This window comes from Anoplophora glabripennis, unplaced genomic scaffold, assembly GCF_000390285.2.
Source record: "Anoplophora glabripennis isolate ALB-LARVAE unplaced genomic scaffold, Agla_2.0 scaffold322, whole genome shotgun sequence".
Lineage (NCBI taxonomy): Eukaryota > Metazoa > Arthropoda > Insecta > Coleoptera > Cerambycidae > Anoplophora > Anoplophora glabripennis.
Window position 1 is genome coordinate 242,637 of NW_019416693.1, and position 21,805 is coordinate 264,441.

The window sequence follows — 21,805 nt, forward strand, 5'->3', positions numbered from 1 at the left end:
AGAAATAGTAGGGGGCAAACTAAGCATATACTCTCCTAGATCGCGACAGTAACGGTTTGGTTCGAATTTCAAGACTTATTTCTCAATTCGTCGTTAATCATGGGTTTTTGTGTCAACGGTGTTATCCTTCTGTTAACGGCTGCTGCGGCTACGGATGCGGCGAAGTTGCGTAAGTTGAGTTTACCTTGTTCTTACTATCTGCACTTATTGTTAGTCCAGTAGTCAGGGGTGCAAAGCAAATAATTTTCCATAAATCACAATTTTTTTTTAAAGTTAATTACAAATATGTTATAGAACAATAAATTAAAATGTTATTAACAATTAACATGGCAAAAAATGCTTTTTTATTTGTTCTTCTATATCTCGGTTCTGCGAAGAAACTGCATAAATATACACTAGTGGAAAAAATTAAGAGATTAAAAAAAATCTAAATATTCGGCGATTTTTCAAATGGCTGTATCTTTGATAAAAATGGTCGTATTGGAGTAAAAAAAAAGCAATTTCAAGCTTGAAGTTTCTAATTTTTGGATCTTGCAAACAAAAAATTTTCAAGTAACACGTATCGTGCAATCTGAATGAATATCATGAAAAAGAATTTTTCGAAAATTTTTTTCGATCTTATTTTTGGTGTATGGACTTGAAAAAAATTTTCCAACTTAACCACCTTATGGATTAGATAGGTTGACCATTTAACTTCAATTTATTTTTTTTTTTTTTTGGTCTCGATACGACCATTTCTCGCTGAGCTATCGGACTTTGAATGAAAATGGATCATTTTCTCTTTGTTTATCGATATCTCAGAAACCAATGGTTGCACAGAAAATCGACGGTGGGTTTCAGAAACTTGAATGAATTCTCTACAAGGTCCTGGCACGTTTTTTTAGAATTTTTTTTTTTATCCTTAACATGACTGAAAAATAGGACTTTTAGGGGTCTTCTAGAAAATCACGTGCCACATTGAGAATATTGGGAAAATGACTAATGTTAAGTGTGCCTTTTACAGGTCATTGGTTGTACCCCTAAAAGCCCGTTTTTTTGTTTCATTCGATTGAATTTTTAAAAAAATTAAAGGATCACGTTTGTTTGCCTTTAAATGCTCATAATCTGTAAAAAAATTAAAACATTTTTTTCCTGATTTTTTTTTACTTTCTTATTGCAGAAAGCGTTTGAAATTATGAAAAAAAAAAGAAAATTTTTTGAAAAATTTTTCCGAAAAAAAAATTTTTTCAACCGATTTTCAGAAATTTCGCAAAACCGCCGGCATTAGCGTTACCCAAAGCGTACCACGTGGAGGTTGCACGGTCGGATTTACGCTTCTTTTACACACGTGCGAAAAGCGTTTGTTATAACAAAAAAAAAAAATTATTCAAATTTCAAAGTATCGCAGCAATAATCTCTGAAAAGGGTGTAGATCGAGGTCAATATTCTGTTAGGGGTATCAACTTTTTTAAATTTAATTAAAATTCGATCAGCATAATCACGAAATGAAGTAGGGGAATCGTGTCGAAAATGCTTGGGGGATTACTGAGGTAAATTTTCTGGAGTGAATCCAACGAAAAAATGTTTCAAAAAAATTTTCAAAAATTTTTTTTATTTTTTTTTATCATAACTGCGCGTATGTAAAAGAAGCGTAAATCCGACCGCGAAAATTTTTATTTGATTTCTGAGATATCGAAGAACAAAGAGAAAATGATCCATTTTAATTCAAAGTCCCATAGCTCAGTGAGAAATGGTCGTATCGAGACCAAAAAAAAAAGAAATTGAAGCTAAATGAACAACCTATCTAATCCATAAGGTGGTTAAGTTGGAAAAATTTTTTTCAAGTCCGTACACCAAAAATAAGATCGAAAAAATTTCGAAAAATTTTTTTTTGCAAGATCCAAAAATTAGAAACGTCAAGCTTCAAATTGCTTTTTTTTACTCCAATACGACCAATTTTATCAAAGATACAGCCATTTGAAAAATCGCCGAAAATTTAGATTTTTTTTTGATCCCTTACTTTTTTCCACTAGTTTATATATGAAATTTTGTACAAGATAGCATCGCTCCAATTTTTTTATTACAGATATAATTTTGCAATTTACATTAAATGGCAAAAATCGATGGTTTTTCCTAAAACTGTTGTCAATCTTCTAAAAATGAATCAAACTCCACGAAACTTTCGAAACATACTCCTCAATTCGTGTATAACAAGGTTCCGAGACCCGCTATTGGACAGATGAATCGTTGCTGACTTAACAATTATACGTCATTTTGCAAAATTTAATTTTATTAATTTTTGAGTGTTTTAGAAGGTTTTATACAGGATGATTCAAAATTCAGTCAAAGAATTTAGGGGCGTACTTTTGAGGTCAAAATAAGAATTTTTTTTTCCTATAAAAGTAAGTCCACAAATGTTTAGTTTTCGATATACAGGATGTTAAAGTTTTTTAATTTTTATTTTTTAGGAAAAATTTTCAAATTTGAATGTTGTCATAAAACTTGGGGGACGGGGGTTTTTTAAGATGCTAAAGTCTATAAATTTAGCATCCTAAAAAAACCCCGTCCGCTCCACGTTTTATACCAACATTCAAATTTGTTTGGATTATTCATAAAAAATAAATAAAAAACTAACATCCTGTATATACAGGTTTTCGATATGAAAACTAAGCATTTGGACCCACGTTTATAGGAAAAAAAAGTTTTATCTTGACCTCAAAAATACGCCCTTAAATTCTTTGTACTGAATTTTCATTCGCCCTGTATGTAATCAAAGTTATTCTAGATTCTCTAAGTCTTGTAGTATGTATTGACCAAGTTTTGTAAAGATGGAAGATTTAAAGAAATTTAACCATCTTTCCAATGTTTCCGGTAAGTCTGACGTAAAATCGTCAATAATCCAGCAACGACTCATCTGTCCAACAGCGGATTTCGGAGGCTTAATGTACATAAATTGAGAAGTATTCTCCGAAAGTTTCATTTATCTAATTGACAATAAAAAGAAAAACATCTATTTTTGACATTTTTTAATTGTAACATTATTTTTGAAATAAAAAAAAATGAAGCGATGCTGCCTTACAGAAAATATCATTTAGAACAAATATGATCTCTTGCATTTTCTTCACAGGATGCCATTCAACCGAGATATTGAAGAAAAACAAAAAAAAAACATTTTTTGCGATGTAAATTATAAATAAAATCTCACTATTTAAAATTGGGTTTTATGGAAAACTACTGATGACTACAATCACGACGCGACGTTTTGGGCCTCTGCTGACTGGACTAACGGCATTCGCACAATTCGCAGTTGGGGACAAGTGTCAATTGTCTCTTATAAATTGCACAGGGCCCCAAAGAATACATTTTTTTGCAAGAAATCATTGTACATAAATATTATTTAATTTTTCATTCATATTTACTGAACTGAATAATTTTTATATAATGAAATTTAATATGTGTCACAAAGCATCACTCAAAATATCGTTTAAAATTCAGTAAGTTATAACATAAAAATGTAAACAAAGCAAAAGTATAAAGGGACATTTTTCTAACTACGACGATATGTCAATTTATACTTACCGTTTTCCAAAAACTAAAAATCAAAATCAAATTTTCGTTTATGGTCGATAACTTTAAAACGAATAAAAATAAATCAGGCCAACAACACGAATATATTTTACCAAAGGATTTCAGATTCGTAATCAGCGACCTCAAAAATTTGTAACATACCTACTTTCGGGTGCCGATGAATTGAGATTTGCGGTGCTGTGTTGAGAGTATATCCAAAAATAAGTCAAGAGAAATAATTTAAACTACTAAATTTCAACCAAGTGCATTTTAAAGAGTAAGTATAGCACTTTGAGATACCATTAATGGTTTTATCAAAAAAAATGTACCTATTCATGTAACATAACCTCAAATGTGTCAAAAAATCGCGATTCTGGCACTTTTAGGTTAGAATATCTCGAAAACCAGAGCCAATTGAGAAAGGACTTTTGGAAATTCGAATTCAATGCACCAAAATCCTTCTGGTTTCTGGGTCAGAGAGTCGGCCAAATTTTGTCGGCCTGTGTTAATTGCAATTCTTAAGAAACGGGTACCCGATAAACGTATAAAAACGACGAAAACAATCAATTTATAATATCATGTCAGAAGTGACAGTTTTTTTGCAGTTATTAAACAAAAAATTTATATTCAGGGGCCTCCTTTAGGGGCTCGTATCTCCGTAGGAGAGCCCTCTAGGGAATATTTTTATAGGAACTTGTCATGTTATTTTAACGTCCCCTGTATAAATTCGAGAGATTGCCCATATATTCTGGGACACTCTGTGTATTCTGTTTGCAAAATAGCATACGTGCGGTTTTTCAGATTCGCCAATTCGACTCCTGGAATCATATACATACACTAATGCAAACAATTAAAGGATCAAAAGAATTTCCGAAATTTTTCGGTGATTTTTGACAGACTGTATTTAGGTGGAAAATAGTCGTATCAGGAATCTAAAAAAAGCATTTTCAAGCTCTAAGATTCTAATTTTTAGATCTTTCGGTCGAAATATTTTAGGGCTACGATTATCATGCAATTCTAAGAAATAGCACAACAAAAAAAATTTTTAATTTTTTTAATTTTTTTTATCTAAGCCATTGCATGGACCAGATAGCCTGTTTATTCAGCTTCAATTTCCTTTTTTTAAATTTCGATACCACCATTTCTCATCGAAATATCGGACTTTTAATGGAAAAGGATCCTTTTATCTTCAATCGATATCTCGGCGACAAATAGTCGTACAGAGAATTGAAGGACAGTTTCGAAAATTGGAATAATTTTTCTATACCATGCTACCGCAACTTTTCGGAAAAAAAATTTGTTTTCATCTTTTACACGAATTTTAAAAAACAGGAAAAAACGGTAACTTATGGTTTTATAGAAAATTTAGCTAAATTAGAAATACTCACGAAATGACTAATGTTAAGCATGACTTTTACAGTTCGATATACCCAGAAGAACCCTGTGAAGTTTCATCTCGATCTAGCGAATCGTTTCTTTGTTTCAAACAGTCATACTTTTTAAAAAAATTAAAGGGTCACTATTTTTGAGCTTAAACACTTCATAATCATTATTAAAATGGAAAACAAAAGTTTTCACAGATATTTACCGTAAATAACGTTTAAATTGATGAAAACAAAAAAAAAGAAAATTTGCAAAATTTTTTGTCGCGCTATTTCTTATAATTGAAAATTTCGACCGAAAGATCTAAAAGCTAGAATCTTAGAGCTCTTCAAAATGCTTTTTTTTAATTCCAGTATCGACCATTTTTCACCTAAGACTGTATGTCTCTCAAAAATCACGGAAAAAATTCGGAAATTTTTTTGACCCTTTAATTGTTTGCATTAGTGTTTTTTATGAGCAGATTGAAAAATTTTACTTCTCATTCTTTTACTGCTTCAGATGTCCCACAAGGTACTAATTTAGGACCGCTCTTGTTTTTGCCTTTTATTAATGATTAATGAAAAATTGCAGTATACTGATGACTTCAAACTTTATTCGGTAATAAATTCACTCTAGGACCGCGATCGCCTTCAGATGTGCGCAAATTATCTATCGTCATGGGATGAGTTAAACCAATTGTTTTTAAATATATCCACATGTAAGGTAATCACCTTTATTCATACAATCAATTTTATTGCCTACGATTATTGCGTTGACGAAAGTCTTGAATTATCTAAGAATTTTTTCTAAAATGGATTCGAAATCTTGAAAGACGGCCCTGGCCTGCAACTAAAAAAAAACGTTTTTAGCTGCCCCAGATAAGACTGCGATTTGTACGAAGCAAAGTAATGTGTTGTGTTGCAACTTTATCGGCCGTAACAAACGTTTGACATCTATATATTCAAAATGGCCAATTAAGAGTGCCTGAAAGGTATCCGATTGACCTGTATTTAAAAAATTTGTGTGGCAATTTTCGAGGATTTACGAAACCGTCTCGATTTCGGTAATCTGAAAGCGCCGGACGACTGTTTAAACTCATTAAAAATCAATTATGAGCGGGAGAAAAAGTAAGATTCAAACGAAGAAATATAGCCCACATTATATCAGATGATACGGCATTAACTTTGCGTTTCAGAATGATATTTATTTGCAGAATTTATTTGTCCAACCAAATCACCAATTTACCGGATAAAGTGCAAAATATGTAGCATTACTAAAATTACAAACAAAATCCTATAAATACAGATACATGGTGTCCACAAATGTCACCGACAACGTTTGACTGCATATTTGTGACGATAAATAAATACGATATACGAAAAAAAACTTAAATAAAAAATGTTTGGTTTTTGAGTTACAGGCCTTTAAACTTGTCAAAAATAAAACTAATTCAATTAATAACTTCATAACCCTTTTACCGATCACGTTAAAATTTGGCATATTTATTTGGACTATTACGGCGTATTATTTCTTAAAGCTTTAGTCACATCGATGTACTGGGTGATAGTTTTCCCCGGTTACCTCTCCCTTTTAGCGGTCAAAACTTTTACAGTGGTCGTATTTTTTTAAAACAGTCAGCAACATTGAAACGGTCGTTTTATTTAGAAAAAATATATTGTCTCTTGAGAAAATCGCCTACAGAGAGTCCTAAAGAGTTGCACGAACAAAATTTGGACAGGACATAGCTAATACAATGCGAAACATCGCCTTAATGTTAAAAATGGTGTCAGCGCCGTTCTTGGTGGTGAAAATTCGAAATATTTGAAATTATTCAATATTCATGGCTGAAAACATACATAGGCATTGTCGAAACCAAGAGAGTTGCACGAAGTGTGATGAGAATCCCAAAGGAACACGACAATAATGACATTATCTGATAGCCACAGCAATCAACATCTTGTTTTCATCTCCTACTGATCTCAAAGAATGGCTTTCTGTAGGCGATTTTCTCAAAAGACAATATTTTTTTTAAATAAAACGACCTTTTCAATGTTGTTGACCGTTTTAAAAAATACGACCACTGTAAAAGTTTTAACCGCTAAAAGGGAGAGGTAACCGGAGAAAACTATCACCCAGTATATCAATTTGACTAAAGCTTTAAGAAATAATACACCATAATAGTCCAAATAAATGTGCCAAATTTTAACGCGATCGGTAAAAGGGTTATAAAGTTATTAATTAAATTGGTTTTATTTTTGATAACTTTGAAGGCTTGTAACTAAAAAACCAAAATTGTTTTATTTAATTTGCGGACACACAGGGTGTCCAGTTTATACTTCAAAAAAATTGGGGTTCTTCTTGGAAAATCGGGTAAAGATCAAAATGCCAAAATTTGTACACGAATAAACATCAAAACGTGTCTTAAGACAAACGTACAGATCATTTATTCTCGATGGCAGTTTGAGGGATATAATTGAAGGAAAAAGATAATATATAAAGGTATACTAGTTAAAAATGGATAGGATGTACATTTTTACAAAAAAACTAAGGTTAGTCTCGCTGGTCACAAAACGGCAGTGAGTAAACTTAAAAATATTAACATGAAAAAGTATCTTACAATTTGACAACGTAAATTTTGATTGTCACAAGATATGAAACAAAGAAATTGTAAATAGTTTTTGTTAATTTAAAGCAAATCGAAAAATCACTTATTTCTAAGTTTCAGTATTTGTTAAAGTTTAACAATAAAAAACGTTTAACATCGTCGTCTGCATATGTTAATTTATGGCAACTGAGAAAGGTTATTAATAAAGATAGACAAGAGAAGTGGGTCCAGATTAGAACCCTGAGGTACTCCAGAGGGATAAGGTAACGGCTGGGTCTAAATCCATTGCAAGTGACACTATGCGGCTCGACAAATATAGCTTAAAAATCTTTTGTAAAAGTATAGTGTGGTGTATTAGGTCAAAGGCTAAAGTCGGTGTATATTACACTCGACTGACCAAGATGATCAACGATATTCAAAATAAAATTTTTTTATACATAAACTTGTCGTTTTTAGAAACAGTGTTGTGGTTTTCCATACATAAATTGCTTTTATACATATATTTAAATGGAGAACGTATTTAAGACAAATTTCGTACACATCTTGCCACATAGTAGCAAGAGGTCATTGTGGGAGATTTTGGTGATAGCTACTAGGTTGTTGTGACAAAAATCGTTGTCTGCCCTCCAGGAAGTCTAGCCAAAAAAGTAAAGTGATTACAAATATTTAAAGAATTAGAGTAAAGTAAGTAACAAGAGGCTAAAATCAAATTGAAAATCATTCGGTGCGATGTAGAAAAAATGCAAAGTCTAGTTATTAACGGGTTAATAGTTACTTTACTCGTCTATTTAAGTTTTCCTGTTAGAAATACAATGTCATGTATTTGCTAATAAAAAATCTTGACAAAATTAAAGTGAATTATTCTTTATAACATGTTGTGACGTTAATTTATAGAATTATGATTCATATCAGTCGATCTAGACAATTGTTGTCGGTTTTGTAATAATAGCTTCCGTATGCACGTACCATATACAGGGTGGACGGTTTTGGAGAATTTCAGTCATGTCTCAAAAAATATGTATCTAAAAGATCTCTAAGGCTTGATTTTCTAAAACAAGGACCACGAAAATTGGTATACAGATTTTTTTTCATTTTTACGTTTTTGTACTGTATATAAAGAGTTTTTCAATATACATTTTTGCGTACAATCCGACGTAGATGAACTTTTTTTCATAAGTTTTGCATTTTCATGTTGTAAAACTGAAATATCGACAAACCTGCCCTATTTAATCAATACCTGAACTACTTCCTGACAAATTTTACTATTTTCTGACAGGTCTTAGGACTATGAACCCTGAAAACTTACTGGAAAAACTATCTCTATTTTTTAAGTTACAATTTTATTTGAACAAATTTGAAATAATCAGTGGTTTTATTTTTGAGCTTTTTGTGTGTGAAACTCATACATAAAAACTAGAAATACAGACATTTTTGCCAAACCCCATTATTTTGTCATATCGGACCACCCTGTATATACTTGAAGAAGTACCAAATTAATGCAGATTTTTTTTTAGCAAGTAACTTCGGGAGATGCAGTAAAAGTGACCCCAAGATGCCAGAATGTTTAAGGGCCAACGTCGAGGACGCCATACAAAAACTGAAAGATGGTGAGTAGAATTTACTTAAAACTGTTTCTGTTAAAAGTAACTAACCAGTTAGTTCTAAAGAACAGCTCTCAGTTGTATTGCAAAATGCAGTGCAATCAACTCTCCGAAGGCTGAAATGTGCATTAATTTTCATTAGTGTTTGTGGTTTTAATCGCAAAGAAAGATTCACTTATACGGAGTGTTATTAAAAATGCTTGGCCAGGATTTAACGCCAAACTTTCCATCACAAATTAATAAAAGAAGTTCGTATAAATATATGTTCTGAAAAACTTCGTTTTCGGGACACAGGACCTTCAAAATGAATGAAAATATACAGGGTGTATCACGAAGAGTGCCCAGTAGGGTTATCTCAAAAGGTAGTCAGAATTGAAATCTGAAAATTTGTATACAGGGGGTTTTCAAAAAGATCTATTCAATGAAAATAGTGTCAACTTTCTCGCACTTCCGGTTATACCGGAAGTCATCATCAACTCTGTTATTTCAAATGGAACACTGTATATTTTTCCATTTTTTAATTCTACGGTAAAATCTAGACTAATTTCATATAAGGTATGGAAATAATAAACTGCGTCTGATTAATTAACTATAATTTTTGTTATTGTTATACCTTCACCAAAAACAATAATTCAGTATGTTAAATTAAAAAGGGCGATGCTTTAAATTACTCCACCATACATAGATTTTTCTATGTTGAAATCAATAATTTCCAATTTACATAAGAACTGTTAACTTTGGGTATAGGGAACTATAGTATCATTTTAAAGTAAATTTACATAAAGCTAAATGTCACAGTTATTCTATTTTCAAAAATCACTTACATCCCTCAATTTTTTGGAAAATTAATACAAACTTGAAAACTGTCACATTTTAGCCCATAGTACCTTACATGAAAATAGTCTAGAATTTGCCGTAGAATTAAAAAATGCATAAATATACATAGAGTTCCATTTGAAATAACAGAACTGATGATAACTTCCGGTATAACCGGAAGTGCGGGGAAGTTGACGCTATTTTCATTGATAAACCCCTGTATACAAATTTTCAGATTTCAATTCTGACTACCTTTTGAGAGAATCCTACTGGGCTCTCATCGTGATACACCCTGTATAGTTCAAAAACAGTTGAAAACAACGTGTTATCAATGCTTTATTCCATTTACGAATGATGTGGCAATTTTAACAATAATGAACCAGGTATACATTTTTGTAAAGCTTTACTTTTTATTGGAAGGCCAATTTGATATATATATCTTGGAAACAACTTGAGAGATAATTTTATCAAACCCCTAAGCTATATCCTTAGATGAAAAAAATGGCATGGTGATATGTGGAAAATCAAAAACTAAAGCTAGACATGAAATTTGAACGAAATTGTTTCAGTCGTGACCAAAAAAATAAACACTAATATCAATATTTTCATAACAAACAATTTCTTGACATTTTCGACCACTCCTGTATCACTACCGCTACAGAAATTAAAGTAAAAACTGGCCTATATGGTCTTTCCTACGCAAAACTGATTGGTAATGTTAATTTTTTAATAAATTTCATGTGTTCTTCACTTTATTACTAAGGTATTATGTTAATTCGAGTAAATTAAAAAAAAAATATATAAAAAAAAATCTGTCAAATGAAATCAAACAGTTTTTTGATACGCAAGTTGATATTGCATTGCTTCATATGGGGTACCTGCCCCAAGTCACACTGAAATAGCTAATAATTAATAATTTAAAATAAAAATCCAAAATATGTCTTACGAGACATATTCACAAAGTACTGAGACTCTGATGCTCTGTGGTTTTTGTTCTCAACAAAGTTGGCAACACTGCATTCAAAGACAAGGTATTTGGGGCAGAACGCGCCCTCATTTGTCTCAGTCTGTTGAGAACTGTTGTTGTAGTGGCGTGATGAAATGAGTGCCGCTATTCCGAATCCCGCCAAGTGAACAATTCCTTGACTGTATTGTGACTGGCGACGAAACGTGAGTGGACCACTACACTCTTGAAACGAAAAGATAATCAATGCAGAGGCGACATCCGTCTTCACCATCGGCGAAAAAAATTCAAAATCATTGTTTCGGTGCGAAAAATCATGGCAACTGTGTTTTGGGATATGCCTCGTAATACTATTAACATAAAAACACGTACCCAACATTGAAATTGTTAAAAAATACAAGATATTTCAAAGAAATATCAAATTTCAAAGAAATATCTTGTATTGTATGCTATAGAAACTCGTTGCACATTTTATTGGGACTGTTTCTTCCGACAGCCTTCTTGCAAATGGAATTAACTATCTAGAGTATTTTATATATAGACTAGCAACCCGCCCCGGCTTCGCACGGGCAAATATAAAATAGCCTATGTTATTCCGAGGAGATGTAGCTTTCGGTAAAATTGGTTGAGTAGTTTTTGAGTTAAATCGTAACAAACAAAAAATCAATCATCTTTCAACTAATGCGACCCTAATATTAATTTTAAAATAATCCACGATATATCTATATACCTAAAGACAACAAACGAACTCAAAACTAAAAATGCAAAACCTTTAAATTTAAAACAATATAGGTAACTACCAACAATGTGAAAACAAAACGAATTAAATTAAAGTACCTATGTTCAGGACTATAAATTTTAATTAATAAGTAAGTAGTTAGGTATCTAACTACATAAAGAAAACAAACACGAAACAAAAATGCGACTATGAAGTTTTAAATGATTCACAATAAAAAAAACAAACAAATTATTAAAACTCAATGAAATAAAAGTATGCTTGCAAGTATCTATGTATGTTCCGACTACCTAAAGACAACAAATACAAAACAAAAATGTGACCTTAAAATATCGAACCCAATTATAACTTTCCAACAACACCCAGAAAGAAAACACAGTCGTCGGTCGTCACCTCCATTCGCTCCAAGTCAGTTTATTAAAGGATCACGCGCGCGTTATCGTTCGGCTTATTAACTAAACAGTAGGCAAGACGGTGCGGGGGGAGGGTCGGCGATCGCATCAAGCGAAGCGAGGCGCTTGAATTTTATTCTCGCGTCCGTAATTTTTTATTCATTTAAATTATATGGTGTAAAAGAGTAAAATAATGTGCATGAAATGCTTAAAGCCCCTAACGTATTTAAAATGATAATGATTAATACCGTATTTGTGTAAATAGCTTTCCAATTACCGCTTTATAATTGCCCATTTTTTAAAGTATTAAAATGGATATAGGTAGTATGTTATCTTTAACATAAAGACATATGCCATCGCGGACTTTTCGGTAGGCATATATAAGATACACAATTCCACCATACATTGATACACTACATAAACTTTCGGATCCCCCCGGCTCGGACGCGAAGCGGGGGGTCACGGGACGCCCGTGCGGCCCGGTCGAATCACGGCGACACGAAATTAATTTCATTGCGCATTATTTTGATTTTGCTATATCTCCTAAGGTATTCATTTAATTTGCATGGTGTAAAGGGAAAAAATAATCTTCATGAAATGCTCAAGCCAACTAACGTATTTAAAATGATAAGGATTAATACCGTATTTGTGTAAATAGCTTTCCAATTACCGCTTTATAATTGCCCATTTTTTAAAGTATTAAAATGGATACAGTATGTTATCCTTAAGAGATAGACATATGCCATGGCGGACTTTTCTGTAGACCTATATAAGATACACAATTCCACCATACATTATTTTGTTATATCTCAAAGGGTTTAGGCAGCGTTTTCGTTGAAAGCTCCCAGACGGCTTATTTTTTTCCGACACCTCCAACAAATATCGTTAATGTATACACAAAATTAAACAAATTATATGCTAAAACCTTCCTCGAGAACCACTCTATCCATTGGTGAAAGCAGCATGAAAATCGGTGCAGTAGTTTTTGAGTTTATCGCGAACAGACAGACAGACAGACGCGGCGGAGGACTTTGTTTTATAATATGTATAGTACGATCGTATTCGATGCAAAGTAATAAATCATTGCCTGTCAAGGGAATCAGTGCAACACATTTTATAGGGGGTTTTGGAAATTGAATAATTTCTTTATGCATTATGGATTAACAGTTATATATTTATGAAGGACAAAATGAAAAACAAAGGCATCTCCTTCGCACATTGGGCGGCAGGACCACAATACATTTATTACTCCCTTCATTATCCCTCATATGACTTGTGTCTTGTGTTTTTTGCGGCGGCGCGCGTGCCGGCCTGGCGTGGTCAGTTGTATTGGTGCTGCGTGTTTCTCGCTCGCGATATCTGTGAGGTTATAACTGTTATAAGTGCAATTATATTTCTTTCGGGCTATATGTGTGTTTCGCGCTATTATTTAAGAATATGTGAGTGAAATCATATTTCTTGTGCTCCGTAACAAAAGTGTTTTTAGTGTTTTATTTGTGTGCTGTGTGTGTGTTTCGGGCTGTTGTTTGTGAATCGTGAATGCTATTATATTTTCTGTGCTAGTGAAGTGAAGTTTTTTGTATTATTATTGCTCTGTTGTCGTTATATGGAGAAATGGAGGCGGTGCCTGGATGTTCGCGAGCCGGATGTACTGCTGTGGGTACAAAAAAATCTATATTAAGTTACAGAGAAAAAACGATAATATTAAATGTCTATAACCCTTTAGAAAAGGATCATCCCATGAAACTGAAGACTGGTTTGGTGGAAATGTGTTCTGGATATACTGGAGTAAGCGAATTATCTGTTTTCAAAATTTTAAGAGAGAAGAAAATTGAAGGAGACGTTAAGAAACCTAAAAAAGGGGGTGCAAAGAAGAAATTACTATTAAATGAAGATGAGAAAAATGCAGTTCGGCGTACAGTACATAAATCATAGAATTTATATTTTGTTTATAATTTGTTAACATTTCTTGTTTGACAGAAAAATAACTTATTTTGTTGAGATTGGTAGAGAATTGTTGTTAGTGTTTTCATTTGATAGAATCATATCATAGGATTTATATTTTGTTTTCATTCTGTAAATATTTATAGTATATCTGTTATACAAGGTTTTTGCTTTGAAACTCCGTTCTCCTTATAAAAAAAAGAATCGTAATGGGGTGCGATGAAGAGATCAGTTCACGTCTGGAACCCTGTTCCTACAAAAATCCCTTTATTCTCATAAACTATTTGTTTTAAATGTAATTTATTATAAATCCAATTCGTTATTTAAATTCCACATAAGTACTACATTTCACCTCTGTACGCGCCACTGTTTATTGTTCCCTGCTCTACGATCAAGCTCGCCAGGTTAGTATTTGACGTATAACCGACCACTTCGTACACTCGATGCACCTGGCCGACTACAGCTAGTACCAGAACACAGTGCGTATGCGGCGGTATTTCAGATTTTACATTCAATTTCATTTTAAATTTGAAACGGTTCATCTTACGCCTCCTAAAAATGATGACACGATTTTCCTTTGATAAAAGACCGACAATTTTTTGCTTTACTTTGCATCGTATACGATCGTACTATAGTGATATAAATACATTTTTTTTATCCACTTTTAATTTAGGATCATCGGAATTGGGCCTGAAGAGATTCGAGCCTCTGGACATCCCCGAACTGATAATAGGCGAAGGAAAAGGTCCCGTCAACGTAGTCCAACATTTCAAAGACGTAGAACTGTACGGCTTGACTGGATCTAAAGTGCAGAGAGTAAAGTAAGAGTACGGAGTATTTAAATCACTGAGAGATAACAAAAATGATAACTTCGTTCACAGCTTCGACTTCGACAAGAAAGAAATGCACGCTAGATCCATCACTCCCGAACTCAGACTACAAGGACAGTATTCCATGAAGGGAAGGATTTTGCTTTTGCCCATTGTGGGGAGTGGACCCTGCAATGTCACTCTGAGTAAGTACTTTTCAATATTTAACATGGATTTTCTCAAAATTTTAAATAATTCCTGAAGATATACTGAAAATAATTTTGGTCCCTCAAATAATTGCACTGCTACGAAAAAATCGAAAACAATATTTTATTTCAATAACAAATTAGTCATTTATCTCGAAAGAACAAGGACATATGTATTTACCACAAACAAATATTTGTCGACAATTCAAATATTGACATAAAAATAGGACGAAGACAAATGCCATACAACCTTGCTCGAATAACGTGAGTTTTTGCAATGCCATGCTAACTAGCTGATATAAAAAATATTGTTTTAGCAATTTGTCCAGGCATATTGATTATGCAGTTTCATTAAGAATATGACAACTAACTACTTAACCTTTTTGGTAGTAAATGTAAAATCATTGTTGCAAGTTACATATTATAATTCGTCATATCATCATTGTTTACGTAAATAAAAATTGTCCTGACTTGTTTCCAAGGATATGTATCACTTTTGCCTAACAGTAATTTTTACTGTGACATTAATTGTAGAAAAGATTACTATAAAATTATCAAACTTTTTTCTAATTGTTAGACTACTAAACAACTTTGTTTTTTTCGAACAATGATGAGTTTTAAATGGAAGATGATCTTCATTTACCACCATTCTTTGTTGTTTCGTAAATTTCAATGGAAACAATAACCTAACCATTAAAAGATGGTTTGACTTTTACTTTAGATCTTTCTAACTTTATCCTTTATCCATCTAACTAAAAGGTACGAAAAGGTAGTTGCTATAGGTATAAAACACCACTCCCTACCATTCTGAAGGTTCTCTATTTGGTTCATAGGAAGCTATTTTCTGATCCGCAAGATCCACACCTTCCATGTCTTTATTATAAAATGTGATTGCTTTTGGACAAGTCAACTCTCATTTTTCTTTCATTTTTGGTTTCACAGAAAAGTAGAGTGTCAAGTAGACAAAAGAAGAAAGTTTTTACTGCCATGTTACTGCCAAAGTATATTGTCATTGACAAGAAAGATACAATCACCTCTGCACTTTTGTCGTCTCAAATTTTGGTCCATTTTTCTTAACATTAGCTCGACACAAGTAGAAAAAAATGGTCAAAACACAGACATACGACATGCGACTAAATTGTGCTTTTTCCTTTAGTTCCATAACTTTTGTAATACATATATGTTCAAATCAATAATCACATCTACCACAACTAGATTCCCCTTCCTATGACTCTCAGAGATATAATATACTCTTTGAGAGGCGATGGATCTTTGGACTTTACTACAGTCTCATCTATAAATTGATTAAAACTGTTCGTCTTGCATTCTGAAACGTTATTTTCAGGCACATCACAAGATCGTCAACGCGATACGACTTGGCATAGTTTGCCCTAATCTGAATCATTTATCTGAGCGTTTTCTTCAACTCCTTTTTGGATAAGTATACGACGACTGATTGTTCCGCAATACAAAAGCAATATTATTGTGAGGCATCTTTAACCCTATCAAACTTACTAATGGAATAAAAGTGTTCCACTAGAATAAAGTCTCTAATTGTGATAAAATTAAGTATAAACGTATGTACTTTTGTTTAGATATACATCTCTTTTAGTAGTTCTGTACGCATTGCTTTATAAAAAAACACTATTTTTAATGAAGTTAACAGTACATGGGCCTCGCTACGTAAATATCAAAACCATAGAATTTTAGGTTAGTAAAACGACGTTTTCATGTATGAAAAGTAGCACGGACTAAAGATGAATGATGTGAGACATATACAGGGTGTCCCTGAAAACGATGGACAACGCTTGACCACAGGTTCCTTGGATGAAAATAAGACTATTTAGCCTAACTTATATACAAAAGTGCACGCCTACTGAGATATAGCCTTCTAAATATATTTTTTTCAAATAATTTGAAAACTATTTTTCTTAGAAACTTCAAATTTGGTATACTTTTTTTTATATAAGAGCAAGGTAAATTTGGAGAGAATACATATACAGGATGTTCTATTTCTAGTGCCTGTGCGCCACTGGCTATCCCGTAAATTTTTTCTGTGTATGCCAATGACGACAGAATTTATATTTTTAAAAATAAGCACTATTTTAGAAGATTTTTTACTCTTACAAAATTTCGATATCGTTTATGGATTTCGAGTAAAAATCGCATTTTCTATACATTAAATATAGGCAAAAATTCCGATTTATAAAAAATAATTTATAACTGCAGCCTCAAAGCAGGGAATAATAATGAAAACACGTCACATTAAAAAAAATAACCACATTTTTGGTATTAGTATTATCAATCAATAAAATAAAAATCAACACTAATATTTTAAATAAACAATATCAACTAATAATGTAAGAAAGTCAACATTAACATTTTAAATAAACTGATATTTGTAATCACATTAAAATAATATTACAGTAAATGCTCAAAGTTACTTTCTTGTTCTTAAACGCAAACATTAGTTCTTCGAAAATTAGAAATTATCCAATAATTGTGCATTACCTCTCATAACATTAATTTCATGTTGTATTCTTTCCCATATTCGTTTTCTATATTTACTAAAAAGTTATTTTATACTGTGGTCCTCAACGCTCCCTAGATGAAATAATTACATGGGTTTAGGTCCGGGGATCGAGGTGGCCATTTTAAAGGGGCATTATTTCTTCTACCTATCCACCTGTTAGACCTTTAATATAAGAACCTGTAATACCTACCTGTACCCTGTAATACCTGTAACCTGTAATAACTGGTCTTTCAATACCCTATTAAAGGAACTTTTTGAAAGCCAACCTCTGCCAACCTGTTTTGTGATTTGGAGTTCTTCGATTAGGAAATCTTTCAGTATATGTTCGAACAGTAGCACAACAATTTGCTTCACAATAACCCAAAATTACTAACATATCAGTTTGTTCAGCAAAAGTATAAATTGCAATAAAAAACAAAGTAAGCTAAAATTAAATCACAGCTAGCTTGATACAGAACCTTTTAATTATTGTTACGAATTTGTTTCTCTGTTATATGGCACCTCGTATGTTCTATTTATCTTAAATTGATTTTATATTATTTAATGTGTAAAAATGCCAATTTTACTCGAAATCCATAAACGATATCAAAATTTTGTAAGAGGCAAAAAATCTTCTAAAAATATAAATTCTGTCGTCATTGGCGTACATACATAAATGTTACGGGATAACCAGTGGCGCACAGGCACTAGAAAAAGAACATCCTGTATATGTATTCTCACCAAATTCTATATTTACATTGCCCTTATATCAAAAAATATGTGTATCAAATTTGAAGTTTCTAAGGAAAACGGTTTTCAAATTATTTGAAAAAAAAACAGGTTATCTGTTCTATATTTAGAAGGCTATATCTCAGTAGGCGTGCACTTTTGTATATAGGTAAATTAGGCTAAATAGCATTGTTTTCACCCAAGGAACCTGTGGTCAAGCGTTGTCCATCCTTTTCAGGGACACTCTGTAGATCCTCAAAGTAGCGAAACAGTTAAAGATTTCAAATCAGAAATAAGAGATTTCGAAATTCAACGCACTTTTTGCCGATGTCCTTTTTTATTCGATGTTGTGGACTTTTGTTTGACTTTTTTGTGAGTAGCGATAAACATCCTTGGCAAAATGACACACAGGCTCAATAACAACCGACTTGTGGACATGATTTTAATTTAATGGTCTTATACATCCCAGACCTCGAGGATTAGTTTATCAAGTTTATCGCCTGCGACAAAGGAAAGCTAGAAGATCGTGGAAAATAACAAAAAATCCAAGCGTTTCTCTTGTTTACACATCTCTAAAACAAGGTTTCTTATTGATTAAGTTCAGGGCCGTAACACACGCGTTGTTATATTAATTAGACTGTTAATTAAACTATCTCACAATTTTGTTTTATCTCTTGAAACATCACAATACGTAATGACGTAAACTACCGGTCTAAACAAATTAAAATCACTAACTGAAGAATTTCTGAATTAAGAAACGAAGAAAAATTTAAAAATATTTTTAATTATGCGAAAAATATTACTGGACTACCAAGTAATCGGGGCAAAAGTTGCGACGAATTAAAAATATTTTTGAAATATACAGGGTGATTCAGAACTTATCCAAAAAAAAATTCTGGATGTACAGGGGACCCTTACAAATACAATTTTGTAAAGAAAAAATCAAAAAGGTCAGTTCGAAATTGATTTAAAAATACACTTCTGCACGGCACTGGAAACTGGTCCACTGTAAAACCTGACCTCGCACAATGCGACCGGTATGGCGGTGTGATAAAAACGGACAAAAACTTTCGCAAAGACAGAAATATGTAAATAGAATTTTATGGCACCTATTTTATATCGGCAAATTCAAATGCTTTTGCCTTTATTAATTATTAATAAAATTATTTTGTGTTTTTAAATATTAAAATCATTTGACATACCCGATGCTGCAACAGCAATTGTTCAAAATTTTATCCACTCACGTGTAAACACATTTGGGTCCGTCTTACTCACTTTCTACGAACTAACACAAATGATGTCTTGCTTCACCATAACACAAATACTTCACTATAATACAAATGTTGTCTTGCTTCACCATAAATTAAAACGATATCCATCAACTCTTGAGTTGCTATACACGCAAGCCATTTTTGACACTAAACTACTAAAAAACTGATGTAAATACCACAGATAACAGGTAAAAACTACCGCAACGACGGATTTCAGTATTAGGAGTCACATGGCTCTCCACGCGTATTGCGAATGACGCTAGAGACTACAGTTGTCCAGCTATGTAGTGGTTCAATGTGCTATAACTTCAATAATTTTTTTCTCAGAAACTATAAGGATTTTACAAAATTTTTTTTACAATATTGGCTTCATTTCTCATGCCCAATTTTTTTTGGATAAGTTGTGAATCACCCTGTATTTCCTCTTATACCTACCTACTTGTTTTGGGAATTTACATGATTTAATTTTTAATTAAATTAATTTAATAGTTTTTATATCAATTGGTAATATTCAAATTCTTCATTTTTGGCATTTTTTCAACCCCTAAATAGGGGTGATTTTTAAAATTTTCAAAATACTAAAAGCTATGCTCATTTAAGTTTTTTACAAGTAAATTGCGACCAAAAACATATTTTTTATGTTTTTTTTAATTCTCTGCGAATTGTGAAAAAACGGGCGAAAATCATAATTTTTTTGCGGTCATTCCTATTATTTGAGAGCGGATTAATAAAATATCCAAATAGTTGCGTATTATTTTTTATAAAATGTAAATGAAAATTCTGCTCATCAATCATTCTATAATGTTGTAACTGCAACTAAAAGTTTCCAGATGCATTTAGTCGTTTGACTTAAAAAATTTTTTGCCTGTGGCGCTTTCTTTTTTCTTTTTTGTCCACCTAGTAAAAAAGCCACAGGCCTCACCTATTCACAATGTCACGAGCCGCCACTGGTAAAAGCAAGTAAAAAAAGGAATCTCCAATATATTCCTTTGTTATCTTTTACTTTGGCGTTTTTGGCGTTTTTTTTTAACCCACTCTATCAATTGCTTTGGCTAATATCGCAATAGAAGTGATATTTTTAGGTAATGTATGCGTAAGATGATTGAATATATAAAAAAAAGTTTAGTTTCAGTAAAATAGTCTCGCTCTCTTTTAATTCTTCTTTAGCGACATTGCAAGTGAGAATGAACGAAATTAACAACTTACTTTTTCCAGTAAACACGAAGATCAACCACACCCTAATCGCAGAACCGTTCGAGAAAAAGGGACGGACCTACTGGTCGTTCAAAGACTACACAGTCACCTTGAGACCAGAACGAGTCATCTTCAAATTCGACAACCTTTTCGATGGTGATTCCAGGCTAGGCGACGAAATCAACAAGGTTCTCAACGACAACTGGGACGAGGTGTTCACAGATGTCAGGGAAGGATACGAGAAAAGCTTCGGGCTTATCTTCCACGGTCTGGCCAACAGGGTCTTTACACGAGTGGCTCTTAGCGATATTTTCTTGGAATAAATACTGTGGAATAGATGTAGAAATTGTAGCGTATTCAAATTAGTTGATATAACTCTGTTTCTTTTTTCTTAAATTTAAAAATATGTCGTTTCTAGAACTAATTGTAAGTGTCCCGAAAAAAAAAAACAGGAATTACGTATATACTGTACATAACTTGATATTGTTCCAGCAGCTGAGTCGAATTTGTACTTGAATTATACTAGAACTGAATACTTCCTCTAAAAAAAAATAGTTTCAATGAAACTATTAAGTACAGTTTTAAAATAATTGGCCAAAGACTTATATACCGCGTCCACTTTTGATACAATTTTTTATTTTTTTTTACGCAACGTACTCCGAACTTCAAAATTATCTCTAACACACGAGGTGTTCCATTCGAGGATTAGGACAATCCATGGCGTGGAAAAACATTATTGTGTAAATTAAACATCTTATAAACATAAACTAGAGATTATTGTTATATTCTGTAAAGAGTATGGGATGTAGTATTGAATAAATAGTAAAGAGCAATGTAACTGGCTTTTAATTAGCTTTATTATTCTTAGTGTGAGTATAGCAAAATCAGAAAAATATTGTTGAGGATGAATATTTTCATTTAAAATATTATTACCAATTAAAAACGTAGTATAGTCTTTCCGATGTCAACTGAAGAACTAAGACGTTGACGGTATGTACCAGGTTCGGTCGCTGACGCAGCAACTCGGCATTGAAATATTTGAACAACTTGTTCTCATATTTATTTAACCATACCCATATACAGGTCTGGTCGAACTAAACGTAGAAATGTATACGCCC

General features: G+C 32.5%; 1 protein-coding gene across 1 annotated transcript; it reads left to right on the forward strand.

The window, feature by feature from the left end:
* The first annotated feature begins 25 nt into the window (after window positions 1-25).
* On the forward strand, window positions 26-21,520 carry LOC108910185 (protein takeout). Its single transcript, XM_018714726.1, has 5 exons — window positions 26-169; window positions 9,028-9,120; window positions 14,640-14,787; window positions 14,848-14,981; window positions 20,709-21,520. The coding sequence occupies exons 1-5, from the start codon at window positions 100-102 to the stop codon at window positions 21,008-21,010; spliced, it is 747 nt and encodes a 248-aa protein (XP_018570242.1). The 5' UTR covers window positions 26-99; the 3' UTR covers window positions 21,011-21,520.
* The last annotated feature ends 285 nt before the right edge of the window (window positions 21,521-21,805 follow it).

Bases quoted from the DNA above. Each gene is read 5' to 3' on its own strand.
- LOC108910185 (XM_018714726.1), top strand. From the start codon at position 100: ATGGGTTTTTGTGTCAACGGTGTTATCCTTCTGTTAACGGCTGCTGCG. The intron at 170-9,027 runs GTAAGTTGAGTT...ATTTTTTTTTAG, and splicing joins TACGGATGCGGCGAAGTTGC to CAAGTAACTTCGGGAGATGC. The intron at 14,788-14,847 runs GTAAGAGTACGG...CTTCGTTCACAG, and splicing joins TCTAAAGTGCAGAGAGTAAA to CTTCGACTTCGACAAGAAAG.